At 46.0% G+C, this 19,790-nt stretch overlaps 1 protein-coding gene across 1 annotated transcript in view; it reads right to left on the reverse strand.

Moving 5' to 3' along the window:
- Positions 1-2,085: 2,085 nt before the first annotated feature.
- LOC134929651 (epidermal retinol dehydrogenase 2-like) overlaps positions 2,086-19,790 on the reverse strand; it is a 134,650-nt gene continuing 116,945 nt past the window's right edge. The window contains exons 6-7 of the mRNA XM_063925232.1: positions 4,740-4,865; positions 2,086-2,461 (exon numbers count right to left, since the gene is read on the reverse strand). Of these exons, the coding sequence (XP_063781302.1) occupies positions 2,368-2,461; positions 4,740-4,865 (220 nt within the window). The 3' untranslated portion in view covers positions 2,086-2,367. The remainder of the gene's footprint in view (positions 2,462-4,739; positions 4,866-19,790) is intronic.

Raw genomic sequence — 19,790 nt, forward strand, 5'->3', positions numbered from 1 at the left:
TGTTTGCTATGTCATTATCATTTTTTATTAAGACTCCCCTCTTGTCCTTTAAAGGGCCTATACTCTCATTCTTTAGTCTCTTGCTGTTGATGTACTTAAAAACATTTTTGGGATTCGCTTTGCTTTCTTTTGCTACTATTTTTTCAGTTTCTACTTTAGCTGCTCTTATTCCTTTTTTGCATATTTTGTTACAGTCCTTATAGTGCTGAAATGACTCTGCATCCCCCTCAGATTTGTATTTTTTAAATGCTCGTCTTTTTTGTCCATTAATTCCTTGATATTTTTGTTAAACCACATTGGTTTGGGATTTTTATTCCTTTTTTTGCTGCTTGTGGGAATAAATTTACGAGTATTATTAATTAGCAGTGATTTTAATACATCCCATTTCTCTGTAGTATTTTTTCCATGAAACAGAATTTCCCATTCAATGTCCCTTAACGATTCCTTCATCATGTCAAAGTTGGCTTTGCTAAAGTTTAGAGTCCTAGTTGACCCAGTATAGGACTGCTTATGAAAACTGATATTGAATGTGACCATATTGTGGTCGCTGTTACCTATGGGCTCTCCTACGTCAATATTTGATACCAATTCCCCATTGTTATTTAATACCAGGTCTAAGATTGCATTGTACCTAGTTGGTTCCTCGATTAATTGAACTAAGTAATTATCATTTAGCGTGTTTAAAAATATATTGCCCCTAGCAGTATCACATGAATTGATTTTCCAGTTTATCTCAGGATAGTTAAAGTCTCCCATCACTACTAGGTCACCTACTCCTGCTGCTCTTTCAATTTGATTCAGTAACAAATTTTTCATCAGACACATTAATACCAGGCGGCTTGTAGCATAATCCCAATAATAACTTCTTTATTCCTTTACCACCGCATGCAATTTCTACCCATAACGTCTCAATAGTATTTACAGTCCCTTCTTGAATATCATCCCGTATAACAGGTTTTAGAAATGGCTTTACGTAAAGACATACCCCTCCACCCCGTTTTAGTCTGTCTCTCCTGTACAGCATGTAACCCTCTAGATTGACTGTCCAATCGTGAGATTCATCCCACTATGTTTCAGTAATGCCTATAATATCATATTCCCTGCTTGCTGCGAGGATTTCTAGTTCCCCTTTTTTACCTGTAAGGCTTCTAGCATTTACATACATACAATTGAGATATGTATTTCCCTTTATGGTAGGGACATCATAATTCTTATGCAGCAAAGATGACCTGTAATCATCATTGGTTACTGTTATTCTAAAACCCTTTTTAGTTCCCATGTTGCTACCCTTGCCGTCTGCTCTATTCCTCCCCCCTACTCCTCCCCCGTTTTGTTCACTAATGCCACCCCTACTATTTTTACTGAATGACCCGTAATTTCTTGCTAAGCCCATCCCCCAGGCACCAAATCTCCTCCAACCTTCTAACCATCCTTCCCAGCACCGCTGCGCCCTCCTCATTCAGGTGCAATCCATCACGACAAAAAAGATGGTGTCGACGTATAGATTTTTATATGCATATGGAAGACATTTTCTATGCAACACTGGATAAATATACGGATTATACAGCCACCTGGTTTAATTGACTGGACTTTAAGACGACCACGACCTATGCTGCTTTTGTACCCCACAACCTGCCTTAATGTAGTAACTTGCTACTTTGACACCTTTATGAGAAGTCTACTGGATAGTACCAGAGTTCTTTCCCAATCTGTTTCCCCCCTACTTTCTTTCCCTTGTCTTCCCCCATTGCTGTTCTATGTTAGATGCCTCATTCATGTTAATGTTATTAAATTGTTGACTGCTCATTGCTGATGGTAGTCCTACTATGTATTACTTTTATTTGTCATTGCCATTATATTGTGGACACACTGAGGAATGATATATTTGGACATGAGTGGGTATTGTATTATTTGCAAAGCAAAAAATAAAGAATTTATATATATAAAAAATAATAATAATAATAATAATAATAATAATAATCACCACGTTAATTGTTCAGCAACAACTGAAAAGTATGTGGGTGATGATTACCTCAACCTGGTTATATTTTTATACAGCAATTACAGTAGTAGAAAATATGTAGGGATAGTTAAAAACACCTTTATACACTTAAACTTATTTTTAACAATTAAAACAGCACATTCTGTTGTTTTGATATTATACATTGCTTCTGTTTCCACTAATTTTTAATGTTTTTACTGCACCTGTACCTAGCAAACAAATCTCTCTATAAAGCACTCTTCATCGAAAGTCTTGTGACTTATTTTTGGACCCCTAGTATTTGAGATGTGTATTTATGTACTTATTACGGAAGTAGGTTCTACATTCCCTGGTCATTTTAATTCCGATCACTGTATATCTTGCAGTTAGTCCTTTTTGCCATGGCCTTTGAAATGGTCCATGAAATGGAACGCTCCAATGTAATCTCCCAGCACAACTCCCAGTTTTGCAGATATAATGCTAAATAGGAAGGGGAAAAACAAACAATTATAATATATTATAAACATTTTGTAATAATTTGACAAAATATAAAACAAACAAAACAAGGTCTGGAAAGGAGGTAAAACAAGTTTCCAGGAGGAACCTAAGCATACTAACGATCTGTATACATGTATTACGGCAGTCTTCATATGATTAGTGGCAAGCATGGTGCCGAATGTGACTATGGAGGACAGTAAAGGAAAAAGTCCTCTCCAGCACTTCATTGTACACTGGACCCGATTCAGATTTGTACGCAAACCCAATAGTTTATGCACAAATTCGATGGTTTGGAGTCTGCAACACTGCTCACAGCCACCCCTTAGTCACTCATGCTGTGGCATTTGGGAAGTGGAACGGGGGCGGAGACTGGTTCCATTTTACCTAATGGGAGGCATTTTTTTTATTTGAATTAACCATAAAAACAGACAATTGGCTTAAAATGCAATCCTTCTTTTGCAGGTTTTAAAAGGGTAAAATCAAGTCTCTCAATTGTCCCCCAACATTTAGAGTCCACAACTCAAACCATTCGGTAAAACTAGAGGGTCCACTCCCCAGCATTCATCCACACATCTTATAATAAACTCCAAGAGCAGCCCAGCTACAGCCATTTTAAAACTAAGGGAAAAAAATAAAGCCAAAACCAGAACTACAGATGTGTCCTCTTACAACTTTGCGCCATGCACTACAAGTCGCGTTACACATGTGTGAGTGGTGTGTGACTCTGTAGCACTGAGAATCTTTTTTTGCACTTTTTCCATGAAAATGCGTCTTAGACGCAATGTAATGCAATAACGCACAGGCAGCTTCTGCTGATTAAAATGATTTGCAGCATGCCTATATTCTGTGTGTGACTGCGACTGTATTTGCATACAAAATGGTATGCTACCGTGTTTTTCTGGAAAACACTGTAACATTTCATTTCGGATGCAGATAGAGCCGGTATTACACACAGATTATAAGCACGCCACATATAATTTTATTGTGTGTCCTATTGCATTACAGTGCGTCTAAGACGCATTTTCGTGGCAAAAGAAGACGATCGGCGCTACCGAGTCCCGCAACACATGGCGGGACTTGGAAGGGCTGTTTAGCGTGACTGCAGCAGGAATTTAAAAGTACACATCTGTACAAGTTGTCAAGATACAAAAGACTGGGCAAAAACCACAGCATTGTGGGATTTCTGCTGAAGTTACTGCTGAGGCAACCCAGGTCCAGGCTTGGTGTGAAAGGATCTACCCGGGAATCCGGCACTGGTAGCCTGCGGTGTGAACTAGTTGCTAAAAGTATGTAGAGAGCCGGATCACCCACGCTTGGAGATGATGTCATCTCCAAACGCCAGCAAAGGGAAGACCTGGCAATTTGGCGTGAAAGGAGTATAAGGGTAAATTGTACATAATACATTTCTCTAGCAAGGCACTATTTCTCCAGAATTAGGGTTTGTATTTAAAGAGCTTCTCTATATAAAAAAGTTGTTTGTATGAACTTTGTTTCATAGAGAGATGTATTTGACATCAAACTCATGCTGCATCAATTTGTCACTCTCTATTGGGCCATTCCCTGTGCAACCCTTAGCATCTTTTTTGCCGATAATGTGCCTTAGTTGCAACACAATGTGACTAGGATGCACCAGTAGACTGTGCTTATTAAATTGATATGTGACACTTGTAAATTGTGTGTGACTGAGTCTGTATATGGAGCACAGATTCAGAGACTCAGTTGCACACAGATATACAAGTGTTGCATATCAAATCAATCAGTACAGTCTCCTGGTGTGTCCTTGCTGCATCCGGTTGCAAATAAAAAGCATTTTCTGAAAAAATAAAATAAAAAAAGATGCCCGACCCTAGCAGATTCTCATGTGACCTGACGTGCCGAGATATGCTGTTTGGCGCGACTGCAGCAACGATGTACGAAGGCACACCTTTATGTAACCTGTGGCTTGCATCTTGCCCCATTCCCTGCACTACTTCATAATACTGCCATTGTGATGTATAACCCTGTTCTCATTTACATAAACCTCATACCGGATATACTGTAAGATCAGCACACTCCTCCTCTGCAGACAAGCCACTGATCAGACGGCCATGCTGTGGACATTCCCATGATTTGATTGGCTTATAATCAGGTTACACATGGACAGGAGACAAAGATTCACAACCACTGTCAAACGTGGGCAGTATCAACCATACACTGGGTTATAATTAGAGGGTGAGCGATAACTGTACTATGAATACAACAGGCTGAAAGAAGGACTCACTTTTTGAAAGCAAAAATGATGTACAGACTGCGAGGCATCACTAGATACACTTGTTCTTTTAAGATCGCATCCACAATTTTCTTACTCGCATATTCTGGCTCTAAAATTGGCATTAATTGAGGCCATCTGCAACATAAAACATACTGTCAGATACAAGGAAAAGAAAAATCCTAGATAAATTATTGTTTAATTATACATGATTCTATAGCTACAATGTATTCTACAGCACTTTACAACAGGTAACACAGTAGTTAAACAACACAGATTGTTAGCAGACAATAGTTTAATACACACACAAGCTTAAAAATGGGATTTTGGTACTTACCGATAAATCCATTTCTCCAATTCCACAGGGGACACTGGAGTGCATACGTTGAGGTATAGATGGTGAGTGTATGAAGCCTAGCACTTTAAAATTCAAAGATGTGCAGTTTGCTCCTCCCCCTCTATACCCCTCCCATGCCCAGTTGTGATAACAGAGCCTGAGAGGAGACGGAGAGCAGAGATAAGAGAAGAAACAACAGGAAGGCGGCTGAAAGCCGAAACAGTAACAATTGGAGTACCCGGACACCTGGCAGAGAACAACCTGTAGTCCGGTAAGTAAGAACAAAAACCATGGCAGGTAGTGCAGCACTGGGTGGGCGTCCAGTGTCCCCTGTGAAATGGATTTATCGGTAAGTACCAAAATCCCGTTTTCTCCTTCATCCACTACGGGACACTGGAGTGTATACGTTGGGGATGTCCCAAAGCTGACCCGTGATGGGTGGGATGCGCTGTGAACCTACTGCAGAGGACAAGTTAAAGGAAAAACAGGTGACAGAAAAAAATGGATCGCCCACAAGAAGCAGAAGCTCTGTGGTGGAAAACCCACGCGAGTCCCACAAAAGGCAGAGGCTGAGCAGAAGGTAAAAACTCAAGAGGACAAAAAACCCTGACGTAGAATCCAAAAAGGGTAACCCAAAGAATATCAGAAACTATCCAGCTCTAGCTGGAAGAGAGACCAAGCAGAACCAAAAAGGTATATACATACAGAACCAGCACAAGAGTAGAGACTGTAAGAACCCTTAAAAATGAGAATACAAAGGCCAGTTATGGGGAAATCCCTACCAGGTTTATTTTTTTATTTTTTAGGAAAAGGTTCAACTGACCTAGGTAGGTACCGCAACTGAAATGTGGATTGCACCCCGAGAGTGTAAAATACATAGTCCCGAACAGGATCCCCTCTTACAATGGAAGGAAAACTCGTAAACCCAATAACCGCACGAAAATGGGCAACAAGGTGCTGTTCTGAGGAAGTTGCGTCTAAAAGCAGCCTATATGCCCTCTGGAATAGAGAAAACAATCAGATCAAGTCCTGTAATCTCAACATTGATAAGAGTCTAGGTAACACAAAAAGAGTATGCAGTTACCACTTGATGGCGGAATGGCCAGTAGAAAAGAAACATCTTCCGGAAAACAGAATTATAGCAGGAACCCTGTGCAACAGCCACCATGACTCAAGGAGAGAGATAACAATCAAGTTTTTGTAAAAAAGTCTAAGAGACTAGACTAATCACAGAACCCAAACAGTAGCCAAAAAAGAAAGAAGGATGGCTGTAAACTCATGAGAGACATGGTGGAGAAACCCAAACTGCCATTCCCTTAGGAAATCCTGCTAACGAGGAGATGAGGGCAAAAACCGCCACCAATCTGCCTGAGCTTACGCAACAGATGTGTGTTAATACATGGAAGAAAACCCCCCAAGTAATGTGCCTATCTACAGTTCGCTGAAAAGAACCACCATGACCCAACAAACATAGAAGAGATCTTACTATGGAGTCGTCTTAGGAACTAACTGTTGGATAGCTAAACCAAAGCGGAAACCTAGGTTGTAGAGTTAGAAACTGCTGTCACGGAAGAGGTGACTTTATGATGGAAGAACAAAACTATTTGTAACTTGGGTTGGTGGGAAATAACTGAGGTGGTGGGAAATGTACGATGTAATCGGGTCGGGACTAAGTATCAGCCAACCAAAATTTTAAATGCGTTTTCTCTATGTCTGATTGAGGTAGTAGAGGAGACCAAATTCTGCCTTATTTGATCCCAAATAGCAGGCCCCATTTGTTCTTCTAGATCAGTTTCCAAATAAATCTCGTGTGGGGCTAATGAGGGAAGGTTATAATTAAGGAGGAGGCGATATATAGTTGAAATGAGGCTCTTAGAGGAGGAGCGAATATAACATAGCGATTCTATAGTAGTCTTAACCATGGGGTTATGTGAGTGAAAACTATGGAGCTGCAGGTATTGGAAAAAGCACTCAGGCGGGAGATTATATCTATCCTGTAGATCTGCAAAGGACGGAAACGTAAGTAAGGGGGCAATGTCAGTTATGAAAAGTAACTCTGGATGAGGCCAGTGTTTGAAAAACCGACTGTCTCTACCTTCAGGGAAAGCCGGGTTATCCCATAGAGGCGAGAGGGGGGGGGGGGGGGGGGGGGAAGAAACTACTCCAAAAGTCCTAGTTAATCCCATAGAGGCGAGAGGGGGGGGGGGGGGGGGGGGGGGAGAAACTACTCCAAAAGTCCTAGTTAGTCCCCAGCATCCTCTAGGACGTAAGAGAAATATATATATATCTGTGTGTGTATATATATATATATATATATATATAAAATCTGAGGGGGCCCCTGAGATATCGCTGTACCGGGCCCCAAGATTTCTGTTGCCGGCCCTGACTGTGCTATGGCACTCGAATACTTCTTCACGTAGATGGGCGTAGTTGGAATAGACAGTGGCTCATATGCTTTCAGTTTCCTCTCCTATGGGTGCCTCGCAATCAGAGACCCCTGGGTTGGTCTACCTTCCCGTTCATTGCCTTCACTGTTTCATTGTGGGATAGATTAACTAGGACTTTTGGAGTAGTTTCTTCCCCCCCCCCCCCCCCCCCCCCCCTCTCGCCTCTATGGGATAACCCGGCTTTCCCTGAAGGTAGAGACAGTCGGTTTTTCTCTTACGTCCTAGAGGATGCTGGGGACTCCGTAAGGACCATGGGGAATATATGGGCTCCGCAGGAGACATGGGCACTAAAAAGAACTTTAGATATGGGTGTGCACTGGCTCCTCCCTCTATGCCCCTCCTTCAGACCTCAGTTTGATACTGTGCCCAGAGGAGACTGGGTGCATTACAGGGAGCTCTCCTTAGTTTCCTGAAAGAAAGAATTTTGTTAGGTTATTTAATTTCAGGGAGCCTGCTGGCAACAGGCTCCCTGCATCAAGGGACTGAGGAGAGAGAAGCAGACCTACTTAAATGCTAGGCTCTGCTTCTTAGGCTACTGGACACTATTAGCTCCAGAGGGAGTCGGAACGCAGGTCTCTCCTAGCTGTTCGTTCCGGAGCAGCGCCGCCGTCCTCCCAGAGCCGGAAGATAGAAGCCGGGTGAGTATGAGAAGATAAGAAGACTTCAGAGGCGGCAGAAGACTTCAGATCTTCACTGAGGTAACGCGCAGTGGTAACGCTGCGCGCCATTGCTCCCACACAAAACACACGGCAGGCACTGTAAGGGTTCAGGGCACAGGGGGGGGCGCCCTGGGCAGCAATTTAAACCTCTGGGACTGGCAAAAAAAGTATATATATAGGCTCTGCACTGTATATTAGAGATCCCCCGCCAGTTTGTAAAAGGAATCAAGCGGGACCGAAGCCCGCCGCTGAGGGAGCGGAGCTTGATCCCTCAGCACTCACCAGCGCCATTTTCTCCACAGCACACCGCTGAGAAGCTGGTTCCCCGGACTCTCCCCTGCTGAACACGGTGACAGAGGGTTTTAAAGAAGGGGGGGCACATAATTTGGCGCAGTGAATATATAGATAATAAAAGCGCTATCTGGGTATTTTTTCCAGGGTCATTGGCGCTGGGTGTGTGCTGGCATGCTCTCTCTCTGTCTCTCCAAAGGGCCTTGTGGGGGAACTGTCTCCAGATAGAGAATTCCCTGAGTGTGTGGGGTGTCGGTACGCGTGTGTCGGCATGTCTGAAGCGTAAGGCTCTTCTAGGGAGGAGGTGGAGCAAATGAGTGTGGTGTCTCCGTCGGCAACGCCGACAACTGACTGGTTGGATATGTGGAATGTTTTAAATGCAAATGTGAATTTATTACACAAAAGGTTGGACAAAGCAGAGTCCAGGGAATGTACAGGGAGTCTAGCCCTGCCTTTCACTATGTCGCAGGGACCTTCTGGGTCTCAAAAGCGCCCACTATCCCAAGAAGTAGACACTGATACCGACACAGATTCTGACTCCAGTGTCGACTACGATGATGCAAAGTTGCAGCCAAAATTGGCTAAAAGTATTCATTATATGATTATTGCTATAAAAGATGTGTTGCATATCACAGATGACCCCTCTGTCCCTGACACGAGGGTGCGCATGTATAAGGAAAAGAAACCTGAGGTAACCTTTCCCCCATCTCATGAGCTGAACGAGTTATTTGAAAAGGCTTGGGAATCTCCAGACAAAAAACTGCAGATTCCCAAAAGGATTCTTATGGCGTATCCTTTCCCGGCTAAGGACAGGATACGGTGGGAATCCTCCCCAAGGGTGGACAAAGCGTTGACTCGCTTTATCCAAAATGGTAGCGCTGCCATCTCAAGATACGGCAACCCTCAAGGATCCTGCTGATCGCAGGCAGGAGACTACCTTGAAGTCAATTTACACACATACTGGTACCTTACTCAGACCGGCGATAGCGTCGGCTTGGGTTTGTAGCGCTGTAGCAGCGTGGACAGATACCTTATCTGCGCGATATAGATACGCTGGATAAGGAAACCATTTTATTGACCCCGGGTCATATTAAAGATGCTGTACTATATATGAGAGATGCTCAGAGAGACGCTGGCCTACTGGGTTCCAGAGCCAACGCTATGACGATTTCTGCTAGACGAGCCCTATGGACCCGACAATGGACGGGTGATGCCGACTCGAAGAGGCATATGGAGGTTTTACCTTACAAGGGTGAGGAATTGTTTGGGGAAGGTCTCACGGACCTAGTTTCCACAGCTACGGCAGGTAAATCAACTTTTTTGCCTTATGTTTCCTCACAGCCTAAGAAAACGCCACATTATCAGATGCAGTCCTTTCGGTCGCATAAACCCAAGATCTTCCTTTCTTGCCAGAGGTAAGGGCAGGGGGAAAAAGCTGCCAACCACAGCTAGTTCCCAAGAGCAGAAGTCCTCCCCGGCCTCTACGAAATCCACCGCATGACGCTGGGGCTCCGCTGAGGGAGTCCGCCCCAGTGGGGGCACGTCTTCGACTTTTCAGCCACTTCTGAGTTCACTCACAAGTGGATCCCTGGGCAATAGAAATTGTTTTCCAGGGTTACGAGCTGGAATTCGAAGAGGTGCCTCCTCGCCGGTTTTTCAGATCGGACCTACTGGCTTTTCCCCCCAGAGAGGGAGATAGTTTTAAATGCAATTCAAAAATTGTGTCTTCAGCAAGTGGTGGTCAAAGTTCCCCTGCTTCAACAGGGGATGGGGTATTACTCAACCCTGTTTGTAGTCCCGAAACCGGACGGTTCGGTCAGACCCATTTTAAATTTAAAATCCTTAAACCTATACTTAAAAAGGTTCAAGTTCAAGATGGAATCGCTCAGAGCGGTCATCGCCAGCCTGGAAGGGGGGGATTATATGGTGTCCCTGGACATAAAGGATGCAAACCTTCATGTCCCCATATATCCGCCTCATCAGGCGTTCCTGAGATTTGCTGTACAGGTGTTAGGGTCTCCTGCCCTGTGCTGCCACGTCGTCATGGCAACCGGGAGACAAGTGCTAGTGGAGTAACCTGAGCGCAGCTGATACTCCGGTTCGGGTCTTTTGCTGTGCAGTGGTTATAGGCTCTGTGCACGGCAAGGGATCCGGTGCTGGTTTTTGTGCTCACAGTCTGTGAGGTCTGAGTGGGGCGTGGACAGCACCTGCTTTATAAGGCCTCTTTTCAGGGTAAGCAGATGCTGCTGAATCTTTGTTGGTTAGTCAGTTCATGAATGTTAGCCAGTACTGTGTAGCTTTGTATTTGTTTGTTGCTTACTGCAAATAGGCCTGGGAATTTGGTATTACACTCTGCCAATCCAGACCTAGCAGTAAGACTGGAGTCAGTCGTTTAGCTTGCTGGGGTTCTGTTACTACTCTGTGAACTTAGCAAGTTTGCGGCTGTATTCTAAGACTTGCCTGTCTAATCCTGTCTCACTGTGCTAGGTGTCAGGGGTCAGTTTAGTGGCAGTAAGCTAAAACCTGTGCACTGCAAGTGAGAATTTGGATTGTGGAGATTCTCCTTGTGTCTATCATTCCATCTCTGACCAAGGAGTTTACTGCCACACCCGTTGGTAACCCTTTAGGGTTTTGCTGTTGCCCTTAGCAACAGCATTTCGGGTACTCTACGTATTAAAACACAACATCTTGCTTTTTCCATCTTAGCAGTTCTAATACAAGGGAGATACCCAGTTCCTTAGCCTCTGGGCTTCTCTGTTCACTTTGTGTGTATTTTGTTACCCTATCACCTTCTGTGTACGTTATGTCATATCCCCCAGTTTGTCTGTGAGTCCATCTGTTTTGCATAACAGTTCAAACACCAGTACATTCCTGCAGACACTGGAGTGCATAACAGTTCTGACACCAGTACTTTCCTGCTGGCACTGGTGTGCATAACAACAGGATTGTCATTACCAATTTCAGACGTTGCCGTTTGGGCTTTCCACGGCCCCGAGGATTTTCACCAAGGTAATGGCGGAAATGATGGTGCTCCTGCGCAAGCAGGGTGTCACAGTTATCCCGTACTTGGACGATCTCCTAATAAAAGCGAGATCAAGAGAGCAGTTGCTGAACAGAGTATCACTTTCCCTGAAGGTGTTGCAACAGCACGGCTGGATTCTCAATATCCCAAAGTCACAGTTGGTTCCAACGACTCGTTTGCCTTTCTTAGGCATGATTCTGGATAGAGACCAGAAAAGGGTTTATCTTCCGATGGAAAAGGCCCAAGAACTCATGAATTTGGTCAGGGACCTATTGAAGCCAAAAAGGGTGTCGGTGCATCACTGAACTCGAGTTCTGGGTAAGATGGTGGCGTCTTACGAGGCCATTCCATTCGGCAGGTTCCATGCGAGGACTTTTCAATGGGACCTTTTGGACAAGTGGTCTGGGTCACATCTACAGATTCATCAGATGATCACCCTGTCCCCCAGGGCCAGGGTATCTCTCCTGTGGTGGCTGCAGAGTGCTCACCTTCTAGAGGGTCGCAGGTTCGGCATTCAGGACTGGGTTCTGGTAACCACGGATGCGAGCCTCCGAGGTTGGGGAGCAGTCACACAGGGAAGAAACTTCCAAGGTCTCTGGTCAAGCCAGGAGGCTTGTCTTCACATCAACATACTGGAGTTGAGGGCCATATACAACGGCCTTTGTCAAGCGGAGAATTTGTTTCGCGACCTACCGGTTCTGATTCAGTCAGACAACATCACCGCAGTGGTTCATATAAACCGCCAAGGCGGAACAAAGAGCAGAGTGGCAATGGCAGAAGCCACCAGGATTCTTCGCTGGGCGGAAAATCATGTAAGCGCTCTGACAGCAGTCTTCATTCCGGGAGTGGACAACTGGGAAGCAGACTTCCTCAGCAGACACGATCTACATCCAGGAGAGTGGGGACTTCATCAGGAAGTCTTCGCAGAGATTGCAAGTCAGTGGGGACTGCCTCAGATAGACATGATGGCGTCACGCCTCAACAAGAAACTACCAAGGTATTGCGCCAGGTCAAGGGACCCTCAGGCGGTGGCAGTAGACGCCCTGGTGACACCGTGGGTGTTCCAGTCGGTCTATGTGTTTCCTCCTCTTCCTCTCATCTCCAAGATATTGAGAATCATAAGACAAAGAGGAGTACAGACAATTCTCATTGTTCCTGATTGGCCGCGAAGGGCCTGGTATCCGGATCTGCAGGAAATGCTCACAGAAGATCCGTGGCCTCTTCCTCTCAGAGAGAGCTCTAGCTGGAAGAGAGACCAAGCAGAACCAAAAAGGTATATACATACAGAACCAGCACAAGAGTAGAGACTGTAAGAACCCTTAAAAATGAGAATACAAAGGCCAGTTATGGGGAAATCCCTACCAGGTTTATTTTTTTATTTTTTAGGAAAAGGTTCAACTGACACTAGGTAGGTACCGCAACTGAAATGTGGATTGCACCCCGAGAGTGTAAAATACATAGTCCCGAAGAGGATCCCCTCTTACAATGGAAGGAAAACTCGTAAAACCCAATAACCGCACGAAAATGGGCAACAAGGTGCTGTTCTGAGGAAGTTGCGTCTAAAAGCAGCCTATATGCCCTCTGGAATAGAGAAAACAATCAGATCAAGTCCTGTAATCTCAACATTGATAAGAGTCTAGGTAACACAAAAAGAGTATGCAGTTACCACTTGATGGCGGAATGGCCAGTAGAAAAGAAACATCTTCCGGAAAACAGAATTATAGCAGGAACCCTGTGCAACAGCCACCATGACTCAAGGAGAGAGATAACAATCAAGTTTTTGTAAAAAAGTCTAAGAGACTAGACTAATCACAGAACCCAAACAGTAGCCAAAAAAGAAAGAAGGATGGCTGTAAACTCATGAGAGACATGGTGGAGAAACCCAAACTGCCATCCCCTTTGGAAATCCTGCTAACGAGGAGATGAGGGCAAAAACCGCCACCAATCTGCCTGAGTTTACGCAACAGATGTGTGTTAATACATGGAAGAAAACCCCCCAAGTAATGTGCCTATCTACAGTTCGCTGAAAAGAACCACCATGACCCAACAAACATAGAAGAGATCTTACTATGGAGTCGTCTTAGGAACTAACTGTTGGATAGCTAAACCAAAGCGGAAACCTAGGTTGTAGAGTTAGAAACTGCTGTCACGGAAGAGGTGACTTTATGATGAGAGAACAAAACTATTTGTAACTTGGGTTGGTGGGAAATAACTGAGGTGGTGGGAAATGTACGATGTAATCGGGTCGGGACTAAGTATCAGCCAACCAAAATTTTAAATGCGTTTTCTCTATGTCTGATTGAGGTAGTAGAGGAGACCAAATTCTGCCTTATTTGATCCCAAATAGCAGGCCCCATTTATTCTTCTAGATCAGTTTCCAAATAAATCTTGTGTGGGGCTAATGAGGGAAGGTTATAATTAAGGAGGAGGCGATATATAGTTGAAATGAGGCTCTTAGAGGAGGAGCGAATATAACATAGTGATTCTATAGTAGTCTTAACCATGGGGTTATGTGAGTGAAAACTATGGAGCTGCAGGTATTGGAAAAAGCACTCAGGCGGGTGATTATATCTATCCTGTAGATCTGCAAAGGACGGAAACGTACGTAAGGGGGCAATGTCAGTTATGAAAAGTAACTCTGGATGAGGCCAGTTTTTGAAAAACCGACTGTCTCTACCTTCAGGGAAAGCCGAGTTATCCCATAGGGGCGAGGGGGGGGGGGTGGTGGGGGGGGGGGGGGGGAGGGAAACTAATCCAAAAGTCCTAGTTAATCTATCCCACAATGAAACAGTGAAGGCAATGGACGGGAAGGTAGACCAACCCAGGGGTCTCTGATTGCGAGGCACCCATAGGAGAGGAAACTGAAAGCATATGAGCCACTGTCTATTCCAACTACACCCATCTACGTGAAGAAGTATTCGAGTGCCATAGCACAGTCAGGGCCGGCAACAGAAATCTTGGGGCCTGGTACAGCGATATCTCAGGGGCCCCCTCAGATTTTATATATATATATATATATATATATATATATATAAATATACACACACACAGATATATATATATATTTCTCTTACGTCCTAGAGGATGCTGGGGACTCCGTAAGGACCATGGGGAATAGACAGGCTCCGCAGGAGACATGGGCACTAAAAAGAACTTTAGATATGGGTGTGCACTGGCTCCTCCCTCTATGCCCCTCCTTCAGACCCCAGTTTGATACTGTGCCCAGAGGAGACTGGGTGCATTACAGGGAGCTCTCCTGAGTTTCCTGAAAGAAAGAATTTTGTTAGGTTTTTTAATTTCAGGGAGCCTGCTGGCAACAGGCTTCCTGCATCGAGGGACTGAGGAGAGAGAAGCAGACCTACTTAAATGCTAGGCTCTGCTTCTTAGGCTACTGGACACTATTAGCTCCAGAGGGAGTCGGAACGCAGGTCTCTCCTAGCTGTTCGTCCCGGAGCCGCGCCGCCGTCCTCCTCACAGAGCCGGAAGATAGAAGCCGGGTGAGTATGAGAAGATAAGAAGACTTCAGAGGCGGCAGAAGACTTTAGATCTTCACTGAGGTAACGCGCAGTGGTAACGCTGCGCGCCATTGCTCCCACACAAAACACACACACGGCAGGCACTGTAAGGGTGCAGGGCACAGGGGGAAGCGCCCTGGGCAGCAATTTAAACCTCTGGGACTGGCAAAAAGAGTATATATATATAGGCTCTGCACTGTATATTAGAGATCCCCCGCCAGTTTTTAAAAGGAATCAAGCGGGACCGAAGCCCGCCGCTGAGGGAGCGGAGCTTGATCCCTCAGCACTCACCAGCGCCATTTTCTCCACAGCACACCGCTGAGAAGCTGGTTCCCCGGACTCTCCCCTGCTGAACACGGTGACAGAGGGTTTTAAAGAAGGGGGGGCACATAATTTGGCGCAGTGAATATATAGATAATAAAAGCGCTATCTGGGTATTTTTTCCAGGGTCATTGGCGCTGGGTGTGTGCTGGCATGCTCTCTCTCTGTCTCTCCAAAGGGCCTTGTGGGGGAACTGTCTCCAGATAGAGAATTCCCTGAGTGTGTGGGGTGTCGGTACGCATGTGTCGGCATGTCTGAAGCGGAAGGCTCTTCTAGGGAGGAGGTGGAGCAAATGAGTGTGGTGTCTCCGTCGGCAACGCCGACACCTGACTGGTTGGATATGTGGAATGTTTTAAATGCAAATGTGAATTTATTACACAAAAGGTTGGACAAAGCAGAGTCCAGGGAATGTACAGGGAGTCTAGCCCTGCCTTTCACTATGTCGCAGGGACCTTCTGGGTCTCAAAAGCGCCCACTATCCCAAGTAGTAGACACTGATACCGACACGGATTCTGACTCCAGTGTCGACTACGATGATGCAAAGTTGCAGCCAAAATTGGCTAAAAGTATTCATTATATGATTATTGCTATAAAAGATGTGTTGCACATCACAGATGACCCCTCTGTCCCTGACACGAGGGTGCGCATGTATAAGGAAAAGAAACCTGAGGTAACCTTTCCCCCATCTCATGAGCTGAACGAGTTATTTGAAAGGCTTGGGAATCTCCAGACAAAAAACTGCAGATTCCCAAAAGGATTCTTATGGCGTATCCTTTCCCGGCTAAGGACAGGATACGGTGGGAATCCTCCCCAAGGGTGGACAAAGCGTTGACTCGCTTTATCCAAAATGGTAGCGCTGCCATCTCAAGATACGGCAACCCTCAAGGATCCTGCTGATCGCAGGCAGGAGACTACCTTAAAGTCAATTTACACACATACTGGTACCTTACTCAGACCGGCGATAGCGTCGGCTTGGGTTTGTAGCGCTGTAGCAGCGTGGACAGATACCTTATCTGCGCGATATAGATACGCTGGATAAGGAAACCATTTTATTGACCCTGGGTCATATTAAAGATGCTGTCCTATATATGAGAGATGCTCAGAGAGACGCTATCCTACTGGGTTCCAGAGCCAACGCTATGACGATTTCTGCTAGACGAGCCCTATGGACCCGACAATGGACGGGTGATGCCGACTCGAAGAGGCATATGGAGGTTTTACCTTACAAGGGTGAGGAATTGTTTGGGGAAGGTCTCACGGACCTAGTTTCCACAGCTACGGCAGGTAAATCAACTTTTTTGCCTTATGTTTCCTCACAGCCTAAGAAAACGCCACATTATCAGATGCAGTCCTTTCGGTCGCATAAACCCAAGATCTTCCTTTCTTGCCAGAGGTAAGGGCAGGGGGAAAAAGCTGCCAACCACAGCTAGTTCCCAGGAGCAGAAGTCCTCCCCAGCCTCTACGAAATCCACCGCATGACGCTGGGGCTCCGCTGAGGGAGTCCGCCCCAGTGGGGGCACGTCTTCGACTTTTCAGCCACGTCTGGGTTCACTCACAAGTGGATCCCTGGGCAATAGAAATTGTTTCCCAGGGTTACAAGCTGGAATTCGAAGAGGTGCCTCCTCGCCGGTTTTTCAAATCGGCCCTACCGGCTTCCCCCCCAGAGGGGGAGATAGTTTTAAATGCAATTCAAAAATTGTGTCTTCAGCAAGTGGTGGTCAAAGTTCCCCTGCTTCAACAGGGGATGTGGTATTACTCAACCCTGTTTGTAGTCCCGAAACCGGACGGTTCGGTCCGACCCATTTTAAATTTAAAATCCTTAAACCTATACTTAAAAAGGTTCAAGTTCAAGATGGAATCGCTCAGAGCGGTCATCGCCAGCCTGGAAGGGGGGGATTATATGGTGTCCCTGGACATAAAGGATGCATACCTTCATGTCCCCATATATCCGCCTCATCAGGCGTTCCTGAGATTTGCTGTACAGGATTGTCATTACCAATTTCAGATGTTGCCGTTTGGGCTTTCCACGGCCCGAGGATTTTCACCAAGGTAATGGCGGAAATGATGGTGCTCCTGCGCAAGCAGGGTGTCACAGTTATCCCGTACTTGGACGATCTCCTAATAAAAGCGAGATCAAGAGAGCAGTAGCTGAACAGAGTATCACTTTCCCTGAAGGTGTTGCAACAGCACGGCTGGATTCTCAGTATCCCGAAGTCACAGTTGGTTCCAACGACTCGTTTGCCTTTCTTAGGCATGATTCTGGATAGAGACCAGAAAAGGGTTTATCTTCCGATGGAAAAGGCCCAAGAACTCATGAATTTGGTCAGGGACCTATTGAAGCCAAAAAGGGTGTCGGTGCATCACTGAACTCGAGTTCTAGGTAAGATGGTGGCGTCTTACGAGGCCATTCCATTCGGCAGGTTCCATGGGAGAACTTTTCAATGGGACCTTCTGGACAAGTGGTCTGGGTCACATCTACAGATTCATCAGATGATCACCCTGTCCCCCAGGGCCAGGGTATCTCTCCTGTGGTGGCTGCAGAGTGCTCACCTTCTAGAGGGTCGCAGGTTCGGCATTCAGGACTGGGTTCTGGTAGCCACGGATGCGAGCCTCCGAGGTTAGGGAGCAGTCACACAGGGAAGAAACTTCCAAGGTCTCTGGTCAAGCCAGGAGGCTTGTCTTCACATCAACATACTGGAGTTGAGGGCCATATACAACGGCCTTTGTCAAGCGGAGAATTTGCTTCGCGACCTACCGGTTCTGATTCAGTCAGACAACATCACCGCAGTGGCTCATATAAACCGCCAAGGCGGAACAAAGAGCAGAGTGGCAATGGCAGAAGCCACCAGGATTCTTCGCTGGGCGGAAAATCATGTAAGCGCTCTGACAGCAGTCTTCATTCCGGGAGTGGACAACTGGGAAGCAGACTTCCTCAGCAGACACGATCTACATCCAGGAGAGTGGGGACTTCATCAAGAAGTCTTCGCAGAGATTGCAAGTCATTGGGGACTGCCTCAGATAGACATGATGGCGTCACGCCTCAACAAGAAACTACCGAGGTATTGCGCCAGGTCAAGGGACCCTCAGGCGGTGGCAGTAGACACCCTGGTGACACCGTGGGTGTTCCAGTTGGTCTATGTGTTTCCTCTTCCTCTCATCTCCAAGATATTGAGAATCATAAGACGAAGAGGAGTACAGACAATTCTCATTGTTCCAGATTGGCCGCGAAGGGCCTGGTATCCGGATCTGCAGGAAATGCTCACAGAAGATCCGTGGCCTCTTCCTCTCAGAGAGGACCTTTTACAACAGGGGCCCTGTCTGTTCCAAGACTTACCGCGGCTGCGTTTGACGGCATGGCGGTTGAACGCCGGATCCTAGTGGAAAAGGGCATTCCGGATGAGGTCATTCCTACTCTGATAAAGGCTAGGAAGGACGTGACAGCAAACCATTATCACCGTATATGGCGGAAGTATGTATCTTGGTGTGAGTCCAGGAATGCTCCTCCGGAAGAATTCCATCTGGGCCGTTTCCTTCACTTCCTACAGACTGGAGTGAATTTGGGCCTAAAATTAGGCTCCATTAAGGTACAGATTTCGGCCCTATCCATTTTCTTTCAGAAGGAATTGGCTTCTCTCCCAGAAGTACAGACCTTTGTGAAGGGAGTGCTGCATATCCAGCCTCCTTTTGTGCCTGCAGTGGCACCCTGGGACCTTAACGTGGTGTTGCGGTTCCTTAAGTCTCACTGGTTTGAGCCTTTTAAAACGGTGGAATTAAAGTTTCTCACTTTGAAAGTGGTCATGCTGTTGGCCTTGGCATCGGCAAGGCGAGTGTCGGAGTTGGCGGCTTTATCGCACAAAAGCCCCTATCTGATTTTCCATGTGGATAGAGCGGAGTTGCGGACTCGTCATCAATTTTTGCCCAAGGTGGTTTCATCTTTTCATATGAACCAACCTATTGTGGTGCCTGTGGCTACGCGGGACTTGGAGGATTCTGAGTCACTTGATGTGGTCAGGGCTTTGAAAATGTATGTGGCCAGAATGGCTCGGGTTAGGAAAACAGAGTCACTGTTTGTCCTGTATGCAGCATACAAGGTTGGCGCTCCTGCTTCTAAGCAGACTATTGCTCGCTGGATCTGTAACACGATTCAGCAGGCTCATTCTACGGCTGGATTGCCGTTACCAAATTCGGTAAAGGCCCATTCCACTAGGAAAGTGGGCTCTTCTTGGTCGGCTGCCCGAGGCGTCTCGGCATTACAGCTTTGCCGAGCGGCGACTTGGTCGGGTTCAGACACCTTTGCAAAGTTCTACAAGTTTGATACCCTGGCGGATGAGGACCTCATGTTTGCTCAATCGGTGCTGCAGAGTCATCCGCACTCTCCCGCCTGTTTTGGAGCTTTGGTATAATCCCCATGGTCCTTACGGAGTCCCCAGCATCCTCTAGGACGTAATAGAAAATAAGATTTTAAACCTAC

The sequence above is a fragment of the Pseudophryne corroboree genome, chromosome 5 (genome assembly GCF_028390025.1).
Source record: "Pseudophryne corroboree isolate aPseCor3 chromosome 5, aPseCor3.hap2, whole genome shotgun sequence".
NCBI classification, from domain to species: Eukaryota; Metazoa; Chordata; class Amphibia; order Anura; family Myobatrachidae; genus Pseudophryne; species Pseudophryne corroboree.